Here is a 19,568-nt window from a genome sequence, read left to right on the forward strand (position 1 = left end):
TGGTATCGACTCTCACAGAGCCCCATTCATCACTGATCTGTCCATCTCAGTGTCTTTCTTCAGTCTCTGCACTTCCTCCTTCCATCTGCAGAGATTGACATTTAGCTGGGGCAAGATTAGCAGAGTACAGAGCACCCCGTTTCCGACCTCACGCCCACAGAGGTCAAAGGTCACTGGAGTGTGGTTGGTGGGGTTCATTCATAAATGAATCAACACTTTTTTTTTTACTATTGTACTGGGTTTTGGATATAAAGGGGATCTTTGACGAGGGTTTATACTTTTGCATCTGAGTATTTGTGGATGTCGTGCGCGGACAGTCTGCCTTCATACTTAAACTACTTCAAGTAAAGTGAATATGTCCACTAAGTGGAAGAAAATTTAAAAAATGAATGAAAACTAAAGGAATGTCTCATGTTTTACTGTGGAAATATGGGAGAGACGATAGATCTACTATATATAGATATATATAAGATCAATACTATTTACATCTGAGTTCTAAATCACCGGGATCTTGGTATTAGGAATTAATGCCGACCAAACAGGGAATAGTTTGAGATTTTTTTAGATTTAGAAGAGAGAATTATATTAGCTCTTATTGAATATTGTTTATTGTTTGTGAAATGAACAGTTTATTTTTCAATCATGTTAATTTTCTCTCTCTCTCTCTCTCGCTGTGTGTTTGTGTGTGTGTGTGTATGTGTATGCAAGCTTTCAATCAAATATGTAACAAAATTTAAGTGATTTCCCAGAATAACAGCAAAAGTATAAAGAAAAACCCCTTCTCATATCACTATACCAACAGTTTTGTTATATGGGTTTTTTTTTGTATGTTTTATATTCAACAGATGTCTGGATTCAGGAATTCTAATGCATAAATAAACAAGAAAAAGTTGTCCATAAGAATGATTTAGCTGTAAAGAGATAGATAAAACCCCACTTCTTTCCTTCTTTCAGATGCCAGATCGTTTTGATCACTCTGTGGTGCTGAACCAGTTGCGGTATTCTGGCATGCTGGAGACAGTGAGGATCCGGCGTGCTGGCTTTCCTGTTCGGAGAACCTTCCAGGATTTCTGCACCAGGTGTGTCCCTCTTTCTGTTAATATGAGCACATATTTATATTAGGTTCTCCACTTCAGATCGATCGATCCTGAGCTCAGCTTTATTCCAGGGTTTATTCCGGGTTCTCCAGTTTCCTCCCATCTCCCAACAACATTCTGGTAAATGGATTGGCTGTGCTAAATTACCCCTAGGTGTGAATGAGAGTGTGTTCTGGCCTTGCATCTAGTGTTCCCCGGATAGGCTACAGAACTACAGCGACCCTGATCAGGATAAAGCAGTTACTTAATGAATGAACTTCAAGTGGAATTCCCACTACTTCAACTCAGATATGGTCACTTACTGTTACTAAACCATTGTACTCAGTTGCCATTTTATTCTTATATCTTGTATATCCTGTCAGCCACCTTTATCCAGCTCATCAGTGGAGATCACCACTGACTAGAAACAGGCCAGATACAAAAAAACCTGTTTTACCCAAACTAACATGCCACTATGACTCTATGTCACTGTCATGTGTCACTGCCATGCAGAAAACTGTTCACTGCCCAAATAACATCAGGTCAAAGTGCATAGCAGCAGATGGGCTACAGTCCATCTGAGCTTGAGCTACAGTATGGTACCTGTATAAGTTAGTAATATAGTAATATACAATTTTTCCATGAAACTAATTGCATTTTGATATTATGGGTCGCTGGTGGTCTAGCGGCTAAGGCTCCTGTGCTCTCACCGCTGTGGCCCGGGTTTGATTCCTGGGCAGGGAACTAACCCAGCTACTGGGAGTGTACTCTCAGTGCCGATCCCATGCATGGGTAAAATTAGGGAGGGTTGCGTCAGGAAGAGCATCCAGCGTAAAAACTGTGCCAAATCAAATATGCGGACCAATGATCCACTGTGGCAACCTCTAACACGAGCAGCCGAAAGAGCAACAACAACAGTGTTGAGTTACTCTTGCATGTTTCCCTGATAGGCTCCACATAATATTCACCAACCACCACCTGGTACCTACTCAGCAAGACATGAGGTCCCTTCCCAGAAACCAATTGTCTCTCACTGGTGGAATGAACTTCCAACCTCAATCCGGACAGCAGAATCTGTCACTACCTTCAAAAACACTCGCTAACCCCCAACTTGTCCCCACTCAAAAAAAAAAAATCTGTACTTACACTGGCTCTTATACCTCTACTCTGTGCACTTTGCTCCTCTAGCACGCAATTAAAAATCTTGTATGGTAGCACTACTTGTATTGTTCTCTGCTTGATATATCACTGTGTATGATATGAAGTCTGATGAATAAATGTAAATGAATAAATGTAGAGCATTAGAGGTTTGTTAGAGAGACTTAAACTAACTAGCTGAAGATTGTTTTGGTTATTTCAGCAAAGCCATAAGGATAGAGGTGCATTGAGATTTAACTAGAAAGACTCATTATATTAGTATTATTAATTATATATAATTATATAATTAATTAATTATATAAATATTAAATTTATCGTTATTAATTTATACTCAATATCTGTATTTAAATGCAGCTTAAAACATACTTCTTTTATTTGGCCTATTTGTTTCTGGGTCTTTCATCCTGGTGAAAATGATTTCTAGTAATTAATAGAGTTCTATAGTCAGTTCATTAGTGATTTAAATTGGTTTTAATTTGTATTTGCATAAATACTTGTTTTTGTTTTACTTCTAATATTTATTTTTCTTCTATATATATTTTATTTTAAGGAAAGCACTTTGGTTTTGAACTCAAAACGCAGACTGCTCTGTAAACAAACATTATAATTACTGGGAAGCCATTTTCTGAGAAAAAATAAAGTAAAAATTGTATGTTATGATGGGTGGTGGTGTTTTTTTTATCAGGTACTATGTGTTAATGAGAGGTGTGGCCAGGTGTGATGACCCCAAGGAGGCGTGTCTGCAGGTGCTCCGCCTCTACGACAGCAGTAGTGCAGAATGGCAGCTGGGAAAGACGAGGGTGAGAAACACAGTTTCATTACGTTTTACAACGTTGTATGAAAGATTATTTAAATATGCCATCGTTGTTCTCGTACACTTAGTTTGTTCTGCATGTGTGTGTTTGTGATTTGTTGTTTTGCACTGGTAGGTTTTCCTAAGGGAGAGTCTGGAGCTGCGATTGGAAAAGAAGCGAGAGGAAGAAGTGCTTCAGGCTGCAGCCATTATACAGGCCTACCTGCTGGGATACAGGGCACGGTAAACACACACAAGCACATACACACGCACAGATCCCAGTCCCAGTGTATCCTTACACAGTTTATGACTTGTTACATCAGATATGTCATACAGACGGGTGACAAATTAAAGGGAAAAGGGTGGCTCTGTTATGCTGTGAGGGGAAATTTGCTGGCAAATCTTACAGGAAAAGTTCACCGCAAATCCATAGAAAAGTTATACTGATTTATTATTTATGATGATTACTGATGTACTGATTTATTACCTTTATGATGAAACATTTCTATCCAGACAGTGCCTCCATTCACAGGGCACAAGGTCTTACTGAATGGTTTGATGAGTATGAGAATGATGCAAATCATATGCTTTTTCCTTTATATTGTCACCTGTGTGTAGCCAACTGTGAAGTCCATAAACATGGTGCACAGCCCTAACTGTCTTCTCTTTGCGGCCTGTAGGAGGCAGTACAAGCGGCTGCTGCAGTGTGTGCTGGTGATCCAGAAAAACTGGAGGGCACTTTTCTGGCGCAGGCGCTACTTGATGCTTCGCTGGGCCTCCATCACACTCCAAAAAAGAGTTAGAGGTCAAAGGGCACGGCAGCTCTACACACAGCTACTTGAGGAGAGGAAAAGAAGGGTGGAGGAGGAGCGGAGACAAAGAGAAGAGGAGGAGGAGCAAGAGAGGTGGGCAGGGCATTCTGTGGGGACCTGTGTTAAGACTTACTAAGACCTAACTAAGCTGAGGTCATGAATTTTGTGGTCGTTCGGGGGAGGGGGTTATGTGAATGATCAGTAGTTCTTCAAACCCACAGTACTTGAATACTAATAGGAGAGGAACCTGGCTGGATTACACCTGCAAGCATGAGGCATAATGCAGTCGGTCCGCTGACATGTAATCTATTGTCCAAGCAGACATACTGTGCATTTGCTATCGTTTTAGCACACTAAAGTCCAGCGTTCCAGTGGCATGTGGTGTTGTTGGCTATGAATAACACTGAGAATTTCATCAAAAAAATTTTATGTTGCCAAAAAAAAATGAACTGCATTAATGTCTCTTCCAAATGTTTTGCTGAAGCAAGTTTCAGATTTAAATTATGACCCAGTTAGCTTCACTGTGTCACGGAATGGAGATTCAGATGCAAATGCAGATAATTTATTGTGTAAGGTACAAACAAAACAACCAGAACCGTGAAAACAAGAACCATAAGAGACACAGGTGAGAGTGATTAGTGAGGCATGTGATGTGCTGGGGCTGATGGGTAGTGTAGTTCTGCGCCCACTGGCGCTACCATGACACACTGTGCTTTTAATTTAACAGGAGTTTGGGATTGATTTCGATTTTAATGGTGTGTTGACTTGCTCTTTTATTTAGAGAGAGACAGAGACTGGAGATGGAGCGGAAGGCTCGAGAGGTGAGTCACTGTGTCTCTCAAATATTCAAAAATTCAACGACTAATAAAGGTTCTACATGAAAATAGCAATTACTACACCCTACTTTCATCTTTTCTTCTCTCTTTGGCTAGTGCAAATCTGCCCTTAGTTAATGGAGAAAAGTAAAAAAGGTTAGAAAGTTAGATAAAAAGTGGAAATAATAGCAAATTCCTAGCAATGGAAAACAATACACTTGGGGCTATTATTACTAGGCCCTGTTACCACGGTAACTCAGTATCATATTTGTAGCATAAGAAGAGAGTTAGAATCTTGAGTCATTTTCTTTTACCTAACTTCCTGAATAATAGTTATGGATCATGGTAATGCCTGAGCTTTAATTCCTGAGCCAAAACTCCCATAATTTTCCCATAATTCTGACATGATTTAAGAATGGCCTTAAAACAGTGTGGTTACACTCCTTTCTGTAAGTGTGGAAGTCTGGGTAATGTAGTGTTTTTTGTCACATATTCACAGGCAGAAGAGGCACTGAGAGTAGAGGAGGCTCTGAGAATTGAGAGAGAGAGGAAGATTCTCAGAAATGGTCTGGAGCAAACATCTGTTTTGGCTGAGAGCAAGCGCTCAGAGCAGCCATTATTGGATGAGGTTTTTGAGGAAGAAGCCCGTCCCAATGAGGCTTCACAAGTGGAGGAAATCCTGCGTCTGGAGCGTGAAATTGAGGGTCTGCGGAGGCAGAAAGAGACACGGGAGCAGACTCTGACGGCACATTCTCTGGCACGTCTGCAGCACCTGCGTGATCAGGAGTTGCTCAGGCTGGAGGAAGAGGCCTGCAAGGCAGCGCAGCAGTTCCTCTCCTCGCTCAACTTCCACGAGATCGATGAGTGTGTGCGCAACATCGAGAGCACCTTAGTGTTGCAGGATTGCTCAGAAGAAACTGAACAAGAGAGGAGGAGAGGTGGGGATGAGGAGGAGGTGGATGAAGGATTGGGAGGGGATGAGGAAGGCTTTAAAGATTCACCGAACCCCAGTGAGCACGGCCACTCGGACGGCCAGCGCACCAGTGGGATCCGCACCAGTGACGACTCGTCTGAGGAGGACCCGTACGCCAATGACCGCGTGGCTCCACCCCCAGCACCACCCACAACTGTGCCCTCAGCCTATCATGCACTAGCCTGTATCAGGGACACCACCTACTGTGGGGCGCAGCAGGAAGAGGACCTGATCCCACCAGATGAAGACTCCGATTACGACGCCGATGAGTATGATGAAGGCGGCATTGTCCTGCCTCCCAGCATGTCCCTGTCTGTGCTCCAGACTGGCAGCTGGTCACATGACCAGCGCAGCTCCATGGCGACAAGCACCAGTGCTAGCTCGGGGGCGTACAGGTTCAGCTCTGAGGGAGCCCAATCATCAGTGAGTCTCACGCATATACAAGCATACATGTATATGTATACACAATTATTTCTATATACATAATAAACTGAATAATAATAATATGAATAATAAACTGAGACATTAAGTAGTTAACACACACTCTCTCCCTTTATTTCTCCAGTTTGATGACAGTGAGGATGACTTTGACAGGTTTGATACGGATGACGAGTCGTCTTATCGTAGAGATTCTGTCTACAGCTGTGTCACTCTGCCTTACTTTCACAGCTTCCTCTATATCAAAGGTAAAAAACAACTGTTTTTATTCCCTCGCTTTTCTTCTCTTTTCTCTTCGTGTTGCTGAACTGTGTGCGAATGTGTTTGTGCTGCAGGTGGGCTGCTGAACTCATGGAAGCGCCGCTGGTGTGTGCTGAAGGACGAGACGTTCCTGTGGTTTCGGAGCAGACAGGAGGCTCTGAAGCAGGGCTGGCTGCTTAAGAAGGGTGGAGGCTTATCAACTCTCTCCCGCCGCAACTGGAAACGCCGCTGGTTTGTCCTACGCCAGAGCAAACTTATCTATTACGACAACGATGCTGAGGAGAGGATGAAGGGCATGCTGGACATGCATGAAGCGAAGTAAGAGCACGATCCAAGGGCACCGCAGAGTCAATAAGGTCCTGGTGTACGTTACAGAGTGTGTATTACACTGCAAAGGTGACTGTAAGATGAAAAGGGAGGATTAGGGCACGTTGTCAGAGCTCCACACAGCATGTAAGGGCTTCAGAGAGAGTGCAAGGGCAGTGTAGAGTAAATAAAGGGTTTAAAGTACAATGCAAGGGCACTACACTGTGAGTAAGGCAGAAGATAGAAGGGCTAGGGTACATTATAAGGGTGCATGTATGTAAGGTATTGACCTTTTAGGGAATAAAATATAAAAGTACAACAGAGTGTCTTAGTGCTTAGTGCAATAGTAGTGTGAGTAAGAAAGGCCCTAGGGCACACTCCAAGGGTAGTACAGGTTAAATGAGGCTACACAGGAGAAGCACTGCAGTTTAGAAAAAGGTCTGATGCATATTGCAAAACTGGGAATACACACTGCATGGAATGAAAGGGAGATGTCTTGTAATTAACACCAATTTTTACATAATTAGGTAACAATGGGATACTAAAGGGATTATTTGTTACTTAGGCAATGAAAATAATTCCACACTTTATCGTGTTTTCACATGACACAAAGCAAATGGAGCTGGACATTTTCCAGAACTGTTCATGCTGCACACCTTCACCGGTTTCTTCCTTTTTTAATATATCCGTTATTGGCTATTGCCTGTATCAGCTGCTCGTTGTGATTGCTGACCTTCTCACACTGAGATTTGTGTAAATCTCACATTGTACAAACCCAGACATTCATTCTAGAGCAATTTTGAAGGCTTTAGTATTAATACTTTACTGTCTCACACATCAGATCATCTGTCCAACACTGTTCTTATCAAGCTCCTCAATAAAAATCCCGTCGTGTTTGCGTGTCACACGGCCGGCGTACTGCAAGCACTCTATCAGCAGTGTCTGCTCATGACCATGCTACAAAAAGCACATTTTATAGACAACGTACCACATGTAAGAGACAGTCTATAATGCCTCTCCCTCCTTCTTCTGTTTTTTTGCTTGTTAGAGAGGTCATTGATAACACAGGCAAGGAGAACGGAATAGATATTGTGATGCCAGAGAGAACATATCATCTTATAGCGGATAATGCAGAGGATGCCAGGTAAGAGTGTGTGTGTGTGTGTATGTGTGCGCGTAAATGCACATCCATCTGGTCTGTCCCTGTGCTAGATAGCCCCCATATGTAAGATGGCAATATTGTGTGTGTGTGTGTGTGTGTGTGGATCCATGAAGATGTTTTAGCCAGGGGGTCTGTCATTTTTTTAATTCAATTTGTAAATCAGTTATATTTATTATTGAGTTATTATTTATTAGCCTCATTGACTGGTCACATGAATTGAATAGTCTTCATCAAAACCTATTAATAGCTACTTGATTCTAATGACATTTTTAATAACAATGCTTTCTGTGAATGGAAATTTCAAGAATAAAAAGCTTAGGCACCAATAAATAGCCAAAATTATTGTACACATACATACATAATGAGCCTTAGATTTGAAGATGGAAAGTGAATTGATGAACCATGTTCATAAAGTAAATCCTTGTTGTTGTTTTTTTTCAAAGATAAACAGCTCTCTGGTTGCAAATAGTTTGAGAACCCTGTTTATCCAGTGCCTTGCATAAGTATTCGCCCCTTGACCTCTTCCACATTTTGTAGTAACGGAAATGAAATTAATTGGGATTATACATCATGAATCTACACAAAATAACCAATAATAATAAATTGGGGGGAATATCAATAGAGTTTGCAAAATTATTTATGAATAAAAACATCAAAGTTTTGATTGCATAAGTATTCACCCCCATTGCTGTGAAACCTTTAATGTAGTTCTGGTGCAACTAGTTGCTATCAGGAGTCACATAATTAGTTAAATGGAGTCGACCTGTGTGCAGTTTACGTGTCACGTGAGCTCAGTATTAATACACCTGTTCCTGAAATACCCCAGAGTTTATTAGAGAACATACCTAAACAAACAACCTCATAAAGCCCAAGCAGCTAATAATGTCTCTGACTGACTGTTTCTCCTCATGCTCCGTAGCCACTGGTTCAGTGTGTTGAGTCAGGTACACACTTCCACCGAGCAGGAAATCAGAGAGATGCATGACGAACAGGCCAACCCACAGAACGCTGTGGTGAGTACACATAAACATTCACAGATACAATACACACACATACCACACGGACTTAGAGGAACGATGTACCCACAGACACACCAGCTCACATCTAACAGTGTTTGGCATATTTGAAGTACTGATGATATTAAAGTGTGCTTTAATTGTATATACAGTAGCAATGCTGATGGAGAGCTGTGAGAGAGACTGTTTGAAATCCCATACCCGCACACTGTCTTGCCATTTTCTCTGATCACCCACAGCCACCCACATGAGAGGAAAAACATCTAGCATCCACAGTGTGTTTGTTTCTCCTGACTCATCTCTGCGTTTCTGTATTACTGATGCAATCTTATTTTTCTCTTTATAGGGCACATTAGATGTAGGCATGATCGACTCTGTGTGTGCCTCAGACAACCCAGAGAGGTATACACACACACACATACACACACGTGGCTAGTTAATGCTATGCCTACACCTAAAGCTAACCGTAACTTCAGTAACCAAAAGGAAACCTTTAGGTTCTTGTAGTTTTATTTATTTATTTATTTTAAATAAAAGCTGCAGTTTTGCAACTGCACAAAAAAAACTAGCCAGATTATATGGCACACACATGGCACATTTTGTACAAGATTGCTGTAATTAGATCACGTATCTAATATTTTTTTTATTATACAAACCATTCCACTGTGTCATGTTTTGCATTGTGTTGTTACAGTAGCGTTTTAGAGACTTCATTCTGTCTATACACCTTTTCTGTCTCTCTCTGCTACTGCATCCCCATCTCTCCCCTTTCTCTCCCTCTGTCTTATGCACTATCTATCTCCTTTTCTCCTTTTCTCATACTCTTTTCCACTCACACTACCATCCCTCTTTCTCTCACTCTCTGTCTCCTTCTTCCATCTCCAGGCCAAACTCGTTTGTGATCATCACAGCTCACCGTGTCCTGCACTGTAATGCTGAGACCCCAGAGGAGATGCACCACTGGATCGCCCTCCTGCAGCGCTCTAAGGGAGACACACGAGTCCAGGGCCAAGAATTCATTATTCGAGGTGAGACATTATGTCACCAGGTCATACACAGGTCACTTGTGAAAGATTTTTTTTTTCAGACTTACAACTTGCTGGTGTTTAAGAATAGTGCTTAATTCGGTAATCATGCAGTCCTGGAACACCAGGGAAGTAGTTCTCCAGCGCAGGGGGTTGGATCCCTGGACGCAGTTCTCTTGCCTGTTTAGCATCTTGTTCTGCTCCATAAACTTTTGCTTTTTCAAACTAATACGAGTCAATTGTCATTTTTGCCATTTTAAAAAAGACTGTTGGCTAGCACCACTGATGTGTGACCACATATAACCCGATCATGCCCTGATTATGAGCCGTGTAAGCTGATACCAGCTGAAACAAGCAATCAAGCTACGAAGTGGGGAAAAAACATGGACGCCTCCATGCTCGTCTTTTATTAGCAAAAATCTAGCAAGCTAACTGTGACGAGTGATGTATCCTCAAAACCGTGAATTGTATAGTCAGAGTTAGAGCGAATATATCTGTATGGTGATGAATCTAAAGCAAATACTAGTATATACAGTATAACTCATTTATAAGAGTAAAGAAGTGCTGTTTTAGTGAACTGCTGATGATATGAGCAGCCAAGGTTGATGTGACGTCATGTGCTGAACTCGGGGTTGAGGAGACCTTCCTGACATTCCGAATAGGAATTCCGAGATGAGAGGAGGTTTTCTGAGGTTTTTCCTAGTCGGAGGTAAAAGATTCTGAGTTACAAGTTTTAGCTGTACGTGGCATAATCCTCTCACCAGACAGGAAAACTGCTAGCTGCTTTTTAACCACGAAATCTGGATGAATAATTCCAAAACACTGTAGAGTTGCAGTGTCCGTATTCTGGTTAAATCATTTTGTCTCTACTCTGTCTCTCTCTCTCATCTTTCCTTCTGTCCCTTCCTCTCAGGCTGGTTACATAAAGAGATGAAGGGCAGTAGCCGTACTAACCTGAGACTAAAGAAACGCTGGTTCCTGCTTACCCATAATTCACTGGACTACTATAAGAGTTCAGAGAGAAACGCGCTCAAACTGGGCTCTCTGCTGCTAAACAGCCTGTGTTCTGTACTGCCACCTGACGAGAGAGTGTACAAAGAGACTGGTTAGTGCACACACACACACACACACACACACATGCACACACACACACACACGCACATGCACATGCACAGATACATATTAATAAAATAATAATATAATAATTATAAAAAGCACTTGAAAAAAATCTGTCAATAACTATAATAATAATAGTAATTTACCACTGTAAAGCTTCCTGAATTAATCTGTAATCCAACTGTGTGTGTGTGTGTGTGTGTGTGTGTGTGTGTGTGTGTTTGTGTGTGTGTAGGTTACTGGGGTATGACAGTGTTTGGCCGTAAACACTCGTATAGGCTCTACAGTAAGCTGCAAAGTGAAGTGTGCCGCTGGGCCAACGCTGTGCAGAATGTCATCGATAATAAACCACCAATGGACACACACACGCAGCAACTCATCCAGGACATTAAGGTAACACACGAGAACTAAAATTAAAATAAAAAACACTCACACAAGCAGACAAACAATAAGTGTGTGTTCTCAGTGTCAGTCCATGGGGAGAATAGTAATAAGTTAAACACTATGCATAAATGTATTTCCTCTCAAAAGGTAAATCCATTTAAAGTAAATTCACACCAGCTTTCTTCAGTTAAAATGTTTTTTTCTTTGCTTTTGATAAAATCTGAGATTGTTTACATGTAAATGCCCATCTTCATCCATCACAATGTGGAAAAGTGAAGAGCTTTCTACACAGGGCAGGGCAGGCTTCAGCAGTTATTCACTGTAAGAGTCCTGTTCATTCTGAAACCAGTGATTTGCAGACATCTTTCCTTAACATAGGACCTAAAAGTCGCTTGCATGTGAGACAACTCCGTGTATTTCAGACTGTATAAGTGTGTTCTTCTGTTATTAGGTAACAGAAAAAAACCTTTGCAGGCATTCTCTGCCCATTCATACACACCCAAATCCTACAACTAATCCTTATTTCATAAAAGCAAAATGCTCAGAGAAAGTCATCAAACAAAAATAAATAAAATGGTGTCTGATGTGTTTTAGCATTGATACAAAATTATATATAATTATATAATTATATATAAGCTCAAAAAACAGGCATGTTTTTGAATAAACGCACCTGTCCAAAACCAGTGATTTGCAGAAAAATCGCACTACTTAAGAAAACATTTTTTTGTGTTTTAAACTGTATTTTGATAATAAAAAATTATAAAGTGTTTCATAAATAAAATAAAAATCATTAATTGTATGTGTTAATCGTTTCTATATCCAATTTCCAATACATTTAAAAGTAAACGCTAGAAAAGAAAAATTTACAGAAAAAAACTCATGTGTTTAATGTTTTGTGCTCTTTTCAGGAGAATTGTCTAAACTCCGAAGTGGTGGATCAGATTTACAAGAGGAACCCAATACTGCGCTACACACACCATCCTCTACACACACCGTTACTTCCTCTGCCTTATGGAGACGTCCACCGCAGCTGTGAGTTTCTCACACACCACAACTGTCCCAGTCCTCTGGAAGCAATTAAGCAACTAATCTTTGGTCTTTTTCTGTTTACTAGCTGAAAGGGGGCGGAGCTACAGCACTTTGCAGGCTGAGGCGCTGAAGCTCTTTTGCACACTTCAGCAGCTTGAGGGCGTGGCCGATCCCGTCCCAGTTATCCAAGGCCTTCTGCAGACAGGTCATGACCTCCGACCCCTGCGAGATGAACTCTACTGTCAACTCATTAAGCAAACTACCCGGCCCCCTGAGCCAGGTGGCCCCGCCCACATCAGTGGCTGGAGAGTCATAGCCTGCATGTGCTGCACATTTAGCCCTATCTCCAGGAGCGTCCTGAAGTACCTCAAATTCCACATCAAAAGGTTAGTGGCTGTGTGTGTGTGTGTGTGTGTGTGTGTTTGCGCGCATCTGTGTGTGTCTGCTATCATGAATCTTGGAATCAGTGTTGTTTAATCATTGACTGTGATATTTAGGACACGCGAGTTATTCCCAGGCACGGAGATGGAGCAATACGCTGCATTTTCCCAGGAGGCACTGAGGCATGTGCGTGGACGGGAATGTGTGCCATCACATGAGGAACTCAGAGCCATTCTCAGCAGACAGGAAATGACATCAACTGTATACTGCCATGGAGGTGGATCCTGCAAAATTGCCATCAACTCACACACCACAGCAGGAGAGGTAGTCACTAGTTACGTGAACTATTTACAGCTTAGTCCTTCACAGTGACTTTGGGTTCAATACTATGTTTCTCTGTGTGTGTGCGTGTGTGTGTGTGTGTGTGTGTGTGTTTCTAGGTGGTTGATAAGTTGCTAAAGGGCCTGGCTATGGAGGATAGCAGGAACATGTTTGCTCTGTTTGAACACAATGGCAGCACAGACAAAGCCATCGAGAGCCGCACCATAGTGGCCGACGTCCTTGCCAAGTTTGAGAAGTGAGTTTTGCTTCATTTCACTCTTAAAAAGAACGACTTCAGGCTCCTAAGTACGGCAAAAGAAAAGCGTTTGCCATATTGGCAGGAGATTGCGAGTTCAAGTAGTGACGATGCCATAAGAGTGCGTGATTGGTCATGATCTCTGGATGGGAGGGATAGCATTAATCTTTCACCTGTCAATCACAGTGACACTGAGAAAACAAGGGCGTCTGTGAGCTCGTGTATGTGGAAGAGGGCAGATATCACTTTCTTCCGAGTGTGTTACGCTGAGCTGTGATGTAGCATGAGCCACATGTCTCAGAGGAAGCACATGCTAGCCTTCACCATCATCTCCTGTTGTGTGTTAGGGGAGAGCGTTAAAAAACTTGATTCTAAATAATCTATAACAGTGGTTCTCAAACTGTTTGCAACCAGGGACCCTTTATCTGTAAGAAAAGTCCAAGAACTTTCTTTTTTTCTTAATACCAAAATTATCATTAGATGCAATTTGACTTTATTTATAGGTCTAATTGTTTCTGAGTACTTGATGTTTGGATTAAACCCATTCAAGTCATGTCAAGTAGATCTTTATTGTCATCAGAGCCACATACAGTGTGCAGTACACAGTGAGATGAAATAATGCTGGACCCAAGGTGCAAGATAACATCATAGGACATAATAAATAAAGTGCAGCAGGAATAAGAAGCATGCAGGGAGGGGTAACACTGGGAAACAGTGGCGTGAGTACACAGAAGGGCAGTAGAGCATAAAATCACAAAAAAAGACCATTTAACATTACAGACCTTACAGTAAACACAGGGTCCAAAGCTGCAACTAGAATGAATTTAGTAAAAAGTGTCACGGCCATAATGCTTGTAAACGTTCAATTCAGATGACCAGTCAAACCAATGATAAAGATAGATTGTAATTTCCACCATTGTATTTAAAAAAACACTCTATGGGTATGCTGCCCATATCCCTGAGGGTCCCTGGAACCATGTATTACAAATACATTTAACATTTTTTTTTTTACATATGCAAAAAAAACATATTTTTATTACATTTTGTTAAAATATGCAAATCTGCTTGAAGGGTGTTTATGTACAGTTTGTACTAATGGAGGTTATTGTCATTTCCAGCCAGTTTGAGTAGTCACTCAACTGTTTTATTCTCTCCCAGACTGGCAGGTGGAGAGGACAATCAGGGTGGAGGATGGAAGCTTTATTTCAAGCTGTACTGCTTTACAGACACGGAGAACATCGCTCTGGACAGCGTGGAGTTCGCGTTCATGTTTGAACAGGTCTGATTTTTCACTAAACATGGACCTGACACTGAGATCAGGGCTCTTCAGCATTGCTGGCAGGAAGGCCACTATTTACAACTGCAGCTGAGTTGCAGAGAAGTGACTGTAGTAATCCTTCGCTGTGTTTTATTTATTTTTAATCATTTCAGTTTTTTTCTTTCTTTCTTTTTCAGGCTCATGAGGCAGTGATTAATGGACAGTATCCTGCTCCTGAGGAAACTCTGCAGTTCCTGGCAGCTCTTCGGCTGCAGCATCTATTTGGAGACTACACTACCCAGAATGCATTGCCGGACCTGGAGCAAGTGTTCCCTGTGGCACGCCTGCGTGCCCGTATTCAGCGCTTCACCTCCAGCAGCAGTGGCACAGAGAAGAAGCGGGGCAGTTTCCTGGAGGGCACGCTTAGGCGGAGCTTCCGGGGGTCTCTTGGGCGGAGACAGGGAGAGAATTCTGCTGCAATGGAGGCGTGGTTTCAGGATGAGAAGGCGGAATTAAGGAGCTGTTTGGTGGAGAAATGGAGGAAGCTGCAGGGAATGAGTCAGGATAATGCCATGATCAAATACATGAACCTGGTCAGAGAGTGGCAGGGTTACGGGTCTACACTGTTCAACGTAGAGGTGAGTGAAGACACACACTTAGAAGAAGTGTCACATGTTCTTCACAAGCTGATGCAACAACTGGTCTTTAAAAACTTTTTCAAAACAAAAGTCTTAAAATGGCCTTTTCTTTACAGTTACACCATATGATTTTTCATCAAACAGTTATCAGCAGACAATATTCATTTACGTATTATGACAGAAATAATCATGGAAATGTATTGGAATTTTGTTCAGCAACACAGAACAGTCATGGAATTATGCCAAACGTGATAACTTTTAAGTTTAAAAACATTTTGAGAAGTTATGGGTGGATGGTCGAACCACATGATATTTTTACAGTTTAAATGTAAAAAAAAAATTACCTAAGACTAAAAAGCAAAAAAAAAAAAAAAAAAGTTGTTCCATATATTTTAGAGGTACTACATATGCATGTTACTTTTAAAAACAATTTAATATTTTTTTTTATATAAAAAATACTGATGGACAAAATAAGAAGACGTCATGCCTTTGACCCATATGTAATATGTTTAAGGGGGGGAGTTTTCCTTTAAGCTTTAACTTTATGCTTTTTACATCTAATATACATCACATACAGTATATACGTATATTTCAGCAAAGGCAGCAACTTTTTAACCATGTCATATACAACTCTCTCTCTCTCTCTCTCTCTCTCTCTCTCTCTGTCTGTCAGTGTGTGGACGGTGTGTATCCTGCAGAGCTGTGGCTGGGAGTGAGTCGTAAGGGGGTGTGTGTGTATAAGCAGGGAGAGGCTTGGCCACTGGAGGTTTTCTCCTATGAGGCCATTCTCTCATTCGGCGCTCCACATTCCAACATTTACAAGATCAGTGTGGAGGGAAGAGACCTGTACTTCCAAACTAGCCAGGTAACCAAACACTGTCCTCACATAAACCAGTCACAGAAGCATGCTGTTGGTCGTGTTAAAATGAAAACGCATTCCTGCAATTAAATTAACTCCCTTTTACCAAGGAACATCTGCAGCTCCAGCTAGCTAATAACAGCTAGCTAATTAGCTCAGCTTATAACAGTCTCTGTAATCTTTCAAAGGTTAGCTAGCTTATTGTCATATGCTAAATAGCTAGATGTCACAATACAATACAGATTGGCTAGATAAATGTAGCTAATGACGGATATTTATAGCGATAAACGTTTGGTCACTTACCTCAGTGTCTGCTTTGTTTGTCCGTGGCAAATTGCTGTAGTATGAGAGGAATAAAATCACTTCTGGATGTGCTGTTATTGTGAAAAATAATCAGCTTCAGGGTGGAGCAGTAACTCTGTGTCAGGACACATCACGCCGTCCCGTCCTGGATTATTTTCCTTTAACAGCACGTTGTGTTTTATTTCTTACTTGTCACATACTTTAGAATTTAGAGTTCGAGTTCGTGTTCAAACAAATAACCTCTTATTGTAAATTAAATACCTGTTGTTATATTACTGGTGAATTCTCCATTCTGATTGGCCAGAAGATGTTGATTAATTTTCTATAACTGAAACTAACAGCAGTTCTGGCTGTAATTCAAATGACAGATTTATATTAATGCACTTGTTCTAAAATATTATCATTTCTATCCTAACATCTTACACTGGGACTTGGAGGCTGGACGTTCCAAATATTCTAAGGTTAATAATAATCGGACAAAACTGCATATGTTTACAGCATGCTGTGTGTAAAACACACCTCTACCTGAGTCCAGATGCTTTCATATCATGCGTGCGCGCGTGTGTGTGTGTGTGTGTGTGTGTGTGTGTGCATTGATTTGTAAGGGAGTAGAAAGAGGGTTCACGTTTCAACTAATTACTTAATGATTTCTGATTACATTGTCTAATGTCTAGTGTTTTTGTGCATTTTTGTGTTTAGGTGATGGACATTGCTAAACTGATGAAAGCCTACATCAGCATGATTGTACAGAAGCGTTTCAGCACCTGTCCATCAATCAGTAGCCATGGCACACACTGCAGCAAATGGTGAAGTCTGACCTGCTGCGACCTTTCAGCTCTGAATTACGAACACACACTCTGTTACATGGAGAGATGTGAATAGTGGGACCTGGCTGAGGTTGTAGGTTATTCTTATTAAAACATTCCCAGGTTAAAGCCAAACCATTCAAGCCTTATTAAGCACTCAGTAGACACTCTGTAAAGCAGCAAGGTAATAATCACCGTGTTCTGAGGAGTGCTGTGTAAATCATGAAAAAGGACATTCACCCGAACGTGCCTAAAACCACTCTGCAGGATAAATGTCTTTTTATAAAATCCTGACACACATTGCAGTATGAACCTCTTCAGCGTAATCAGTGCCATCTGAATTTCAGAAGCAGGTCTGTAGCCAATATTACCAAAAGTGTTCTGGAGACGCTGTGTGAGCGTTTAGGGTTTTATCCAATAGCGTTTCACTGGAGCTCTGCAGGCAGAACCTCCAGCCAAAGAGACTGTGCCTTTTTTGCAAGTGCGTGCACACACACACACACACACACACACACACACACACACACACACACACACAGTCCCTGTATGTACAGTCACACTCAGCGAACACATACTTATCCTCAGTGCCGCTCTTAAATGTGTATGACTTTAATGTGCAATGTTTTGTCTTATACTGAAAAAGTTGTATATTTTTAAATCTTTTTGTTACAAAATGCGCATGTCAGGAGGCTGCCACTTTTTTTTTAAATGTAATTTTTATTCAAAAGTACTTTTGCCATGTCATGTTATTTAGATTCCCAGAATCTTAAGAAACACCAGCAATATGCAACTTTTTTGACATTCCTGTGTAATATCGGTGGTAGATAATAAAAGGACCAATAAAACCAAAACATCTGTGTTGATTGACACATCCATTACACAACACACCCACTCAGGACTTCCTGTATAAAGCTCTGTGCCAGTGGTTATGAATATGGGTTGGAATTGAGTCAGGAATAAGGCAGACGATTTCACTTTTACATTAACAACAAGGAGTTGGAGAATTCAGAGCCAGTTAGAGAAGAGCAAGCAACTTTTACAGGAAATGTGAATGGTGTATAAAATGCTGGCAATTTCAGAACTCAGTTATGCATAATTTTGTTTTTCATTTGTTCTCAACTTGTGTTTCGTACATATTTGTCATGTCAAGAATATTGCATCAGATAAAAAGGAACTGTGATGGCATTAAAAATACATATGACACATGATTAATGATATTTGATTGATATTTTGGAAACTTTTTTATTTCAGCCATTTCCATTTAATCATTTCCATTAAAGTACCTGATTAATACAGTGAGTTGATTAAAGGTTGATCTAGCAGTGCTTTGGATTGGCTCAGTTAAGTGCAGAATAGAGATTTCACCAAATATTTATTGTTCTGAATGAACCAATATTTTTTCTAAATGGGTACAAATATAGATAGCAGGGTTTTTTCCTTTTTTTTGCCAGAAAGGTTCACAGGACAGTAGAGATGTCAGACTGGAATCCTGCAGGACGCAACAAACAAGCTGCATGTGAGAGGTTTTTACTGTCAGACAGGTGTGTGTGAAGATATGAAGGTCAGATATGAAGCTCAAGGGACAAAAACCATGTGATACATGTATGGACTTTATTTCTGATATACTGACAATGCTGATGTTTATACCTCTGGGGTTTTTCTTAGTGTTTTCCGGGGTTTCCTGGGGCATAGTGGTAGGGTTCATATTTAATTAAAAAAAATAAAATAAAAATCCAGTTTAGGCCATGCCCACTTCAGGCTTAAATCTGAATATAGATATGAATACTTGGAGCACAAAACAGATATAGATACAGATAGTGGCACAGTGTTACACCCCTAATGCAAAATAATAGATTTCATCACTAAATGCAAAAGATTATCACTGGTGATTTTTTTTTGTCTGTACTCCATGAACATCTGATTATGTCAATATCAGGTGTAGGTAAATTCTACTTCATGTGTGGGATCCTGAGAGCTTCAGGGTGTACTGTACCAGGTTTTGTAACGCTCAGCCAATCCCTGTTAAATGCCTGCTGAAATCTGACAGGCCAGTGCCAGCCCTGACTTTCACCCATATTTAAAGCACTCATTGGCATAAACTACAGATATTTACAGATCCAGGTCTAGGTGCACAGGAGCATCAGTTTATATCTCACAAGTGGAGCTAAAAAAAAAAAAACAGACATTCAGGTCATATAACAATATTTTCTGGTCAACTTATAATCATAATTCTAGCACTACAGTGTGTTCAGGATGTACAGCCTTATTATTATTATTATTATTATTATCATTATTATTATTATTATTATTATTATTATAGTTTTTGTTGTTGTTGTTGTTTGTTTTGTTGTGCTTTACCCTCCAGTCCAGTAGTGGGCAGTA

At 40.8% G+C, this 19,568-nt stretch overlaps 1 protein-coding gene across 1 annotated transcript in view; it reads left to right on the forward strand.

The window, feature by feature from the left end:
* Positions 1-18,789, forward strand: part of myo10 (myosin X) — a 64,536-nt gene extending 45,747 nt beyond the window's left edge. Inside the window, exons 20-41 of the mRNA XM_026941173.3 lie at positions 955-1,079; positions 2,920-3,034; positions 3,164-3,270; positions 3,708-3,932; positions 4,621-4,660; positions 5,154-6,050; positions 6,193-6,313; positions 6,401-6,644; positions 7,681-7,776; positions 8,714-8,807; positions 9,157-9,212; positions 9,696-9,838; positions 10,749-10,940; positions 11,187-11,344; positions 12,244-12,367; positions 12,450-12,750; positions 12,862-13,069; positions 13,186-13,322; positions 14,481-14,601; positions 14,778-15,218; positions 15,892-16,083; positions 17,080-18,789. Of these exons, the coding sequence (XP_026796974.3) occupies positions 955-1,079; positions 2,920-3,034; positions 3,164-3,270; positions 3,708-3,932; positions 4,621-4,660; positions 5,154-6,050; positions 6,193-6,313; positions 6,401-6,644; positions 7,681-7,776; positions 8,714-8,807; positions 9,157-9,212; positions 9,696-9,838; positions 10,749-10,940; positions 11,187-11,344; positions 12,244-12,367; positions 12,450-12,750; positions 12,862-13,069; positions 13,186-13,322; positions 14,481-14,601; positions 14,778-15,218; positions 15,892-16,083; positions 17,080-17,190 (4,248 nt within the window). The 3' untranslated portion in view covers positions 17,191-18,789. The remainder of the gene's footprint in view (positions 1-954; positions 1,080-2,919; positions 3,035-3,163; positions 3,271-3,707; positions 3,933-4,620; positions 4,661-5,153; positions 6,051-6,192; positions 6,314-6,400; positions 6,645-7,680; positions 7,777-8,713; positions 8,808-9,156; positions 9,213-9,695; positions 9,839-10,748; positions 10,941-11,186; positions 11,345-12,243; positions 12,368-12,449; positions 12,751-12,861; positions 13,070-13,185; positions 13,323-14,480; positions 14,602-14,777; positions 15,219-15,891; positions 16,084-17,079) is intronic.
* The last annotated feature ends 779 nt before the right edge of the window (positions 18,790-19,568 follow it).

The sequence above is a fragment of the Pangasianodon hypophthalmus genome, chromosome 21 (assembly GCF_027358585.1).
Source record: "Pangasianodon hypophthalmus isolate fPanHyp1 chromosome 21, fPanHyp1.pri, whole genome shotgun sequence".
Classification (NCBI taxonomy): Eukaryota; Metazoa; Chordata; class Actinopteri; order Siluriformes; family Pangasiidae; genus Pangasianodon; species Pangasianodon hypophthalmus.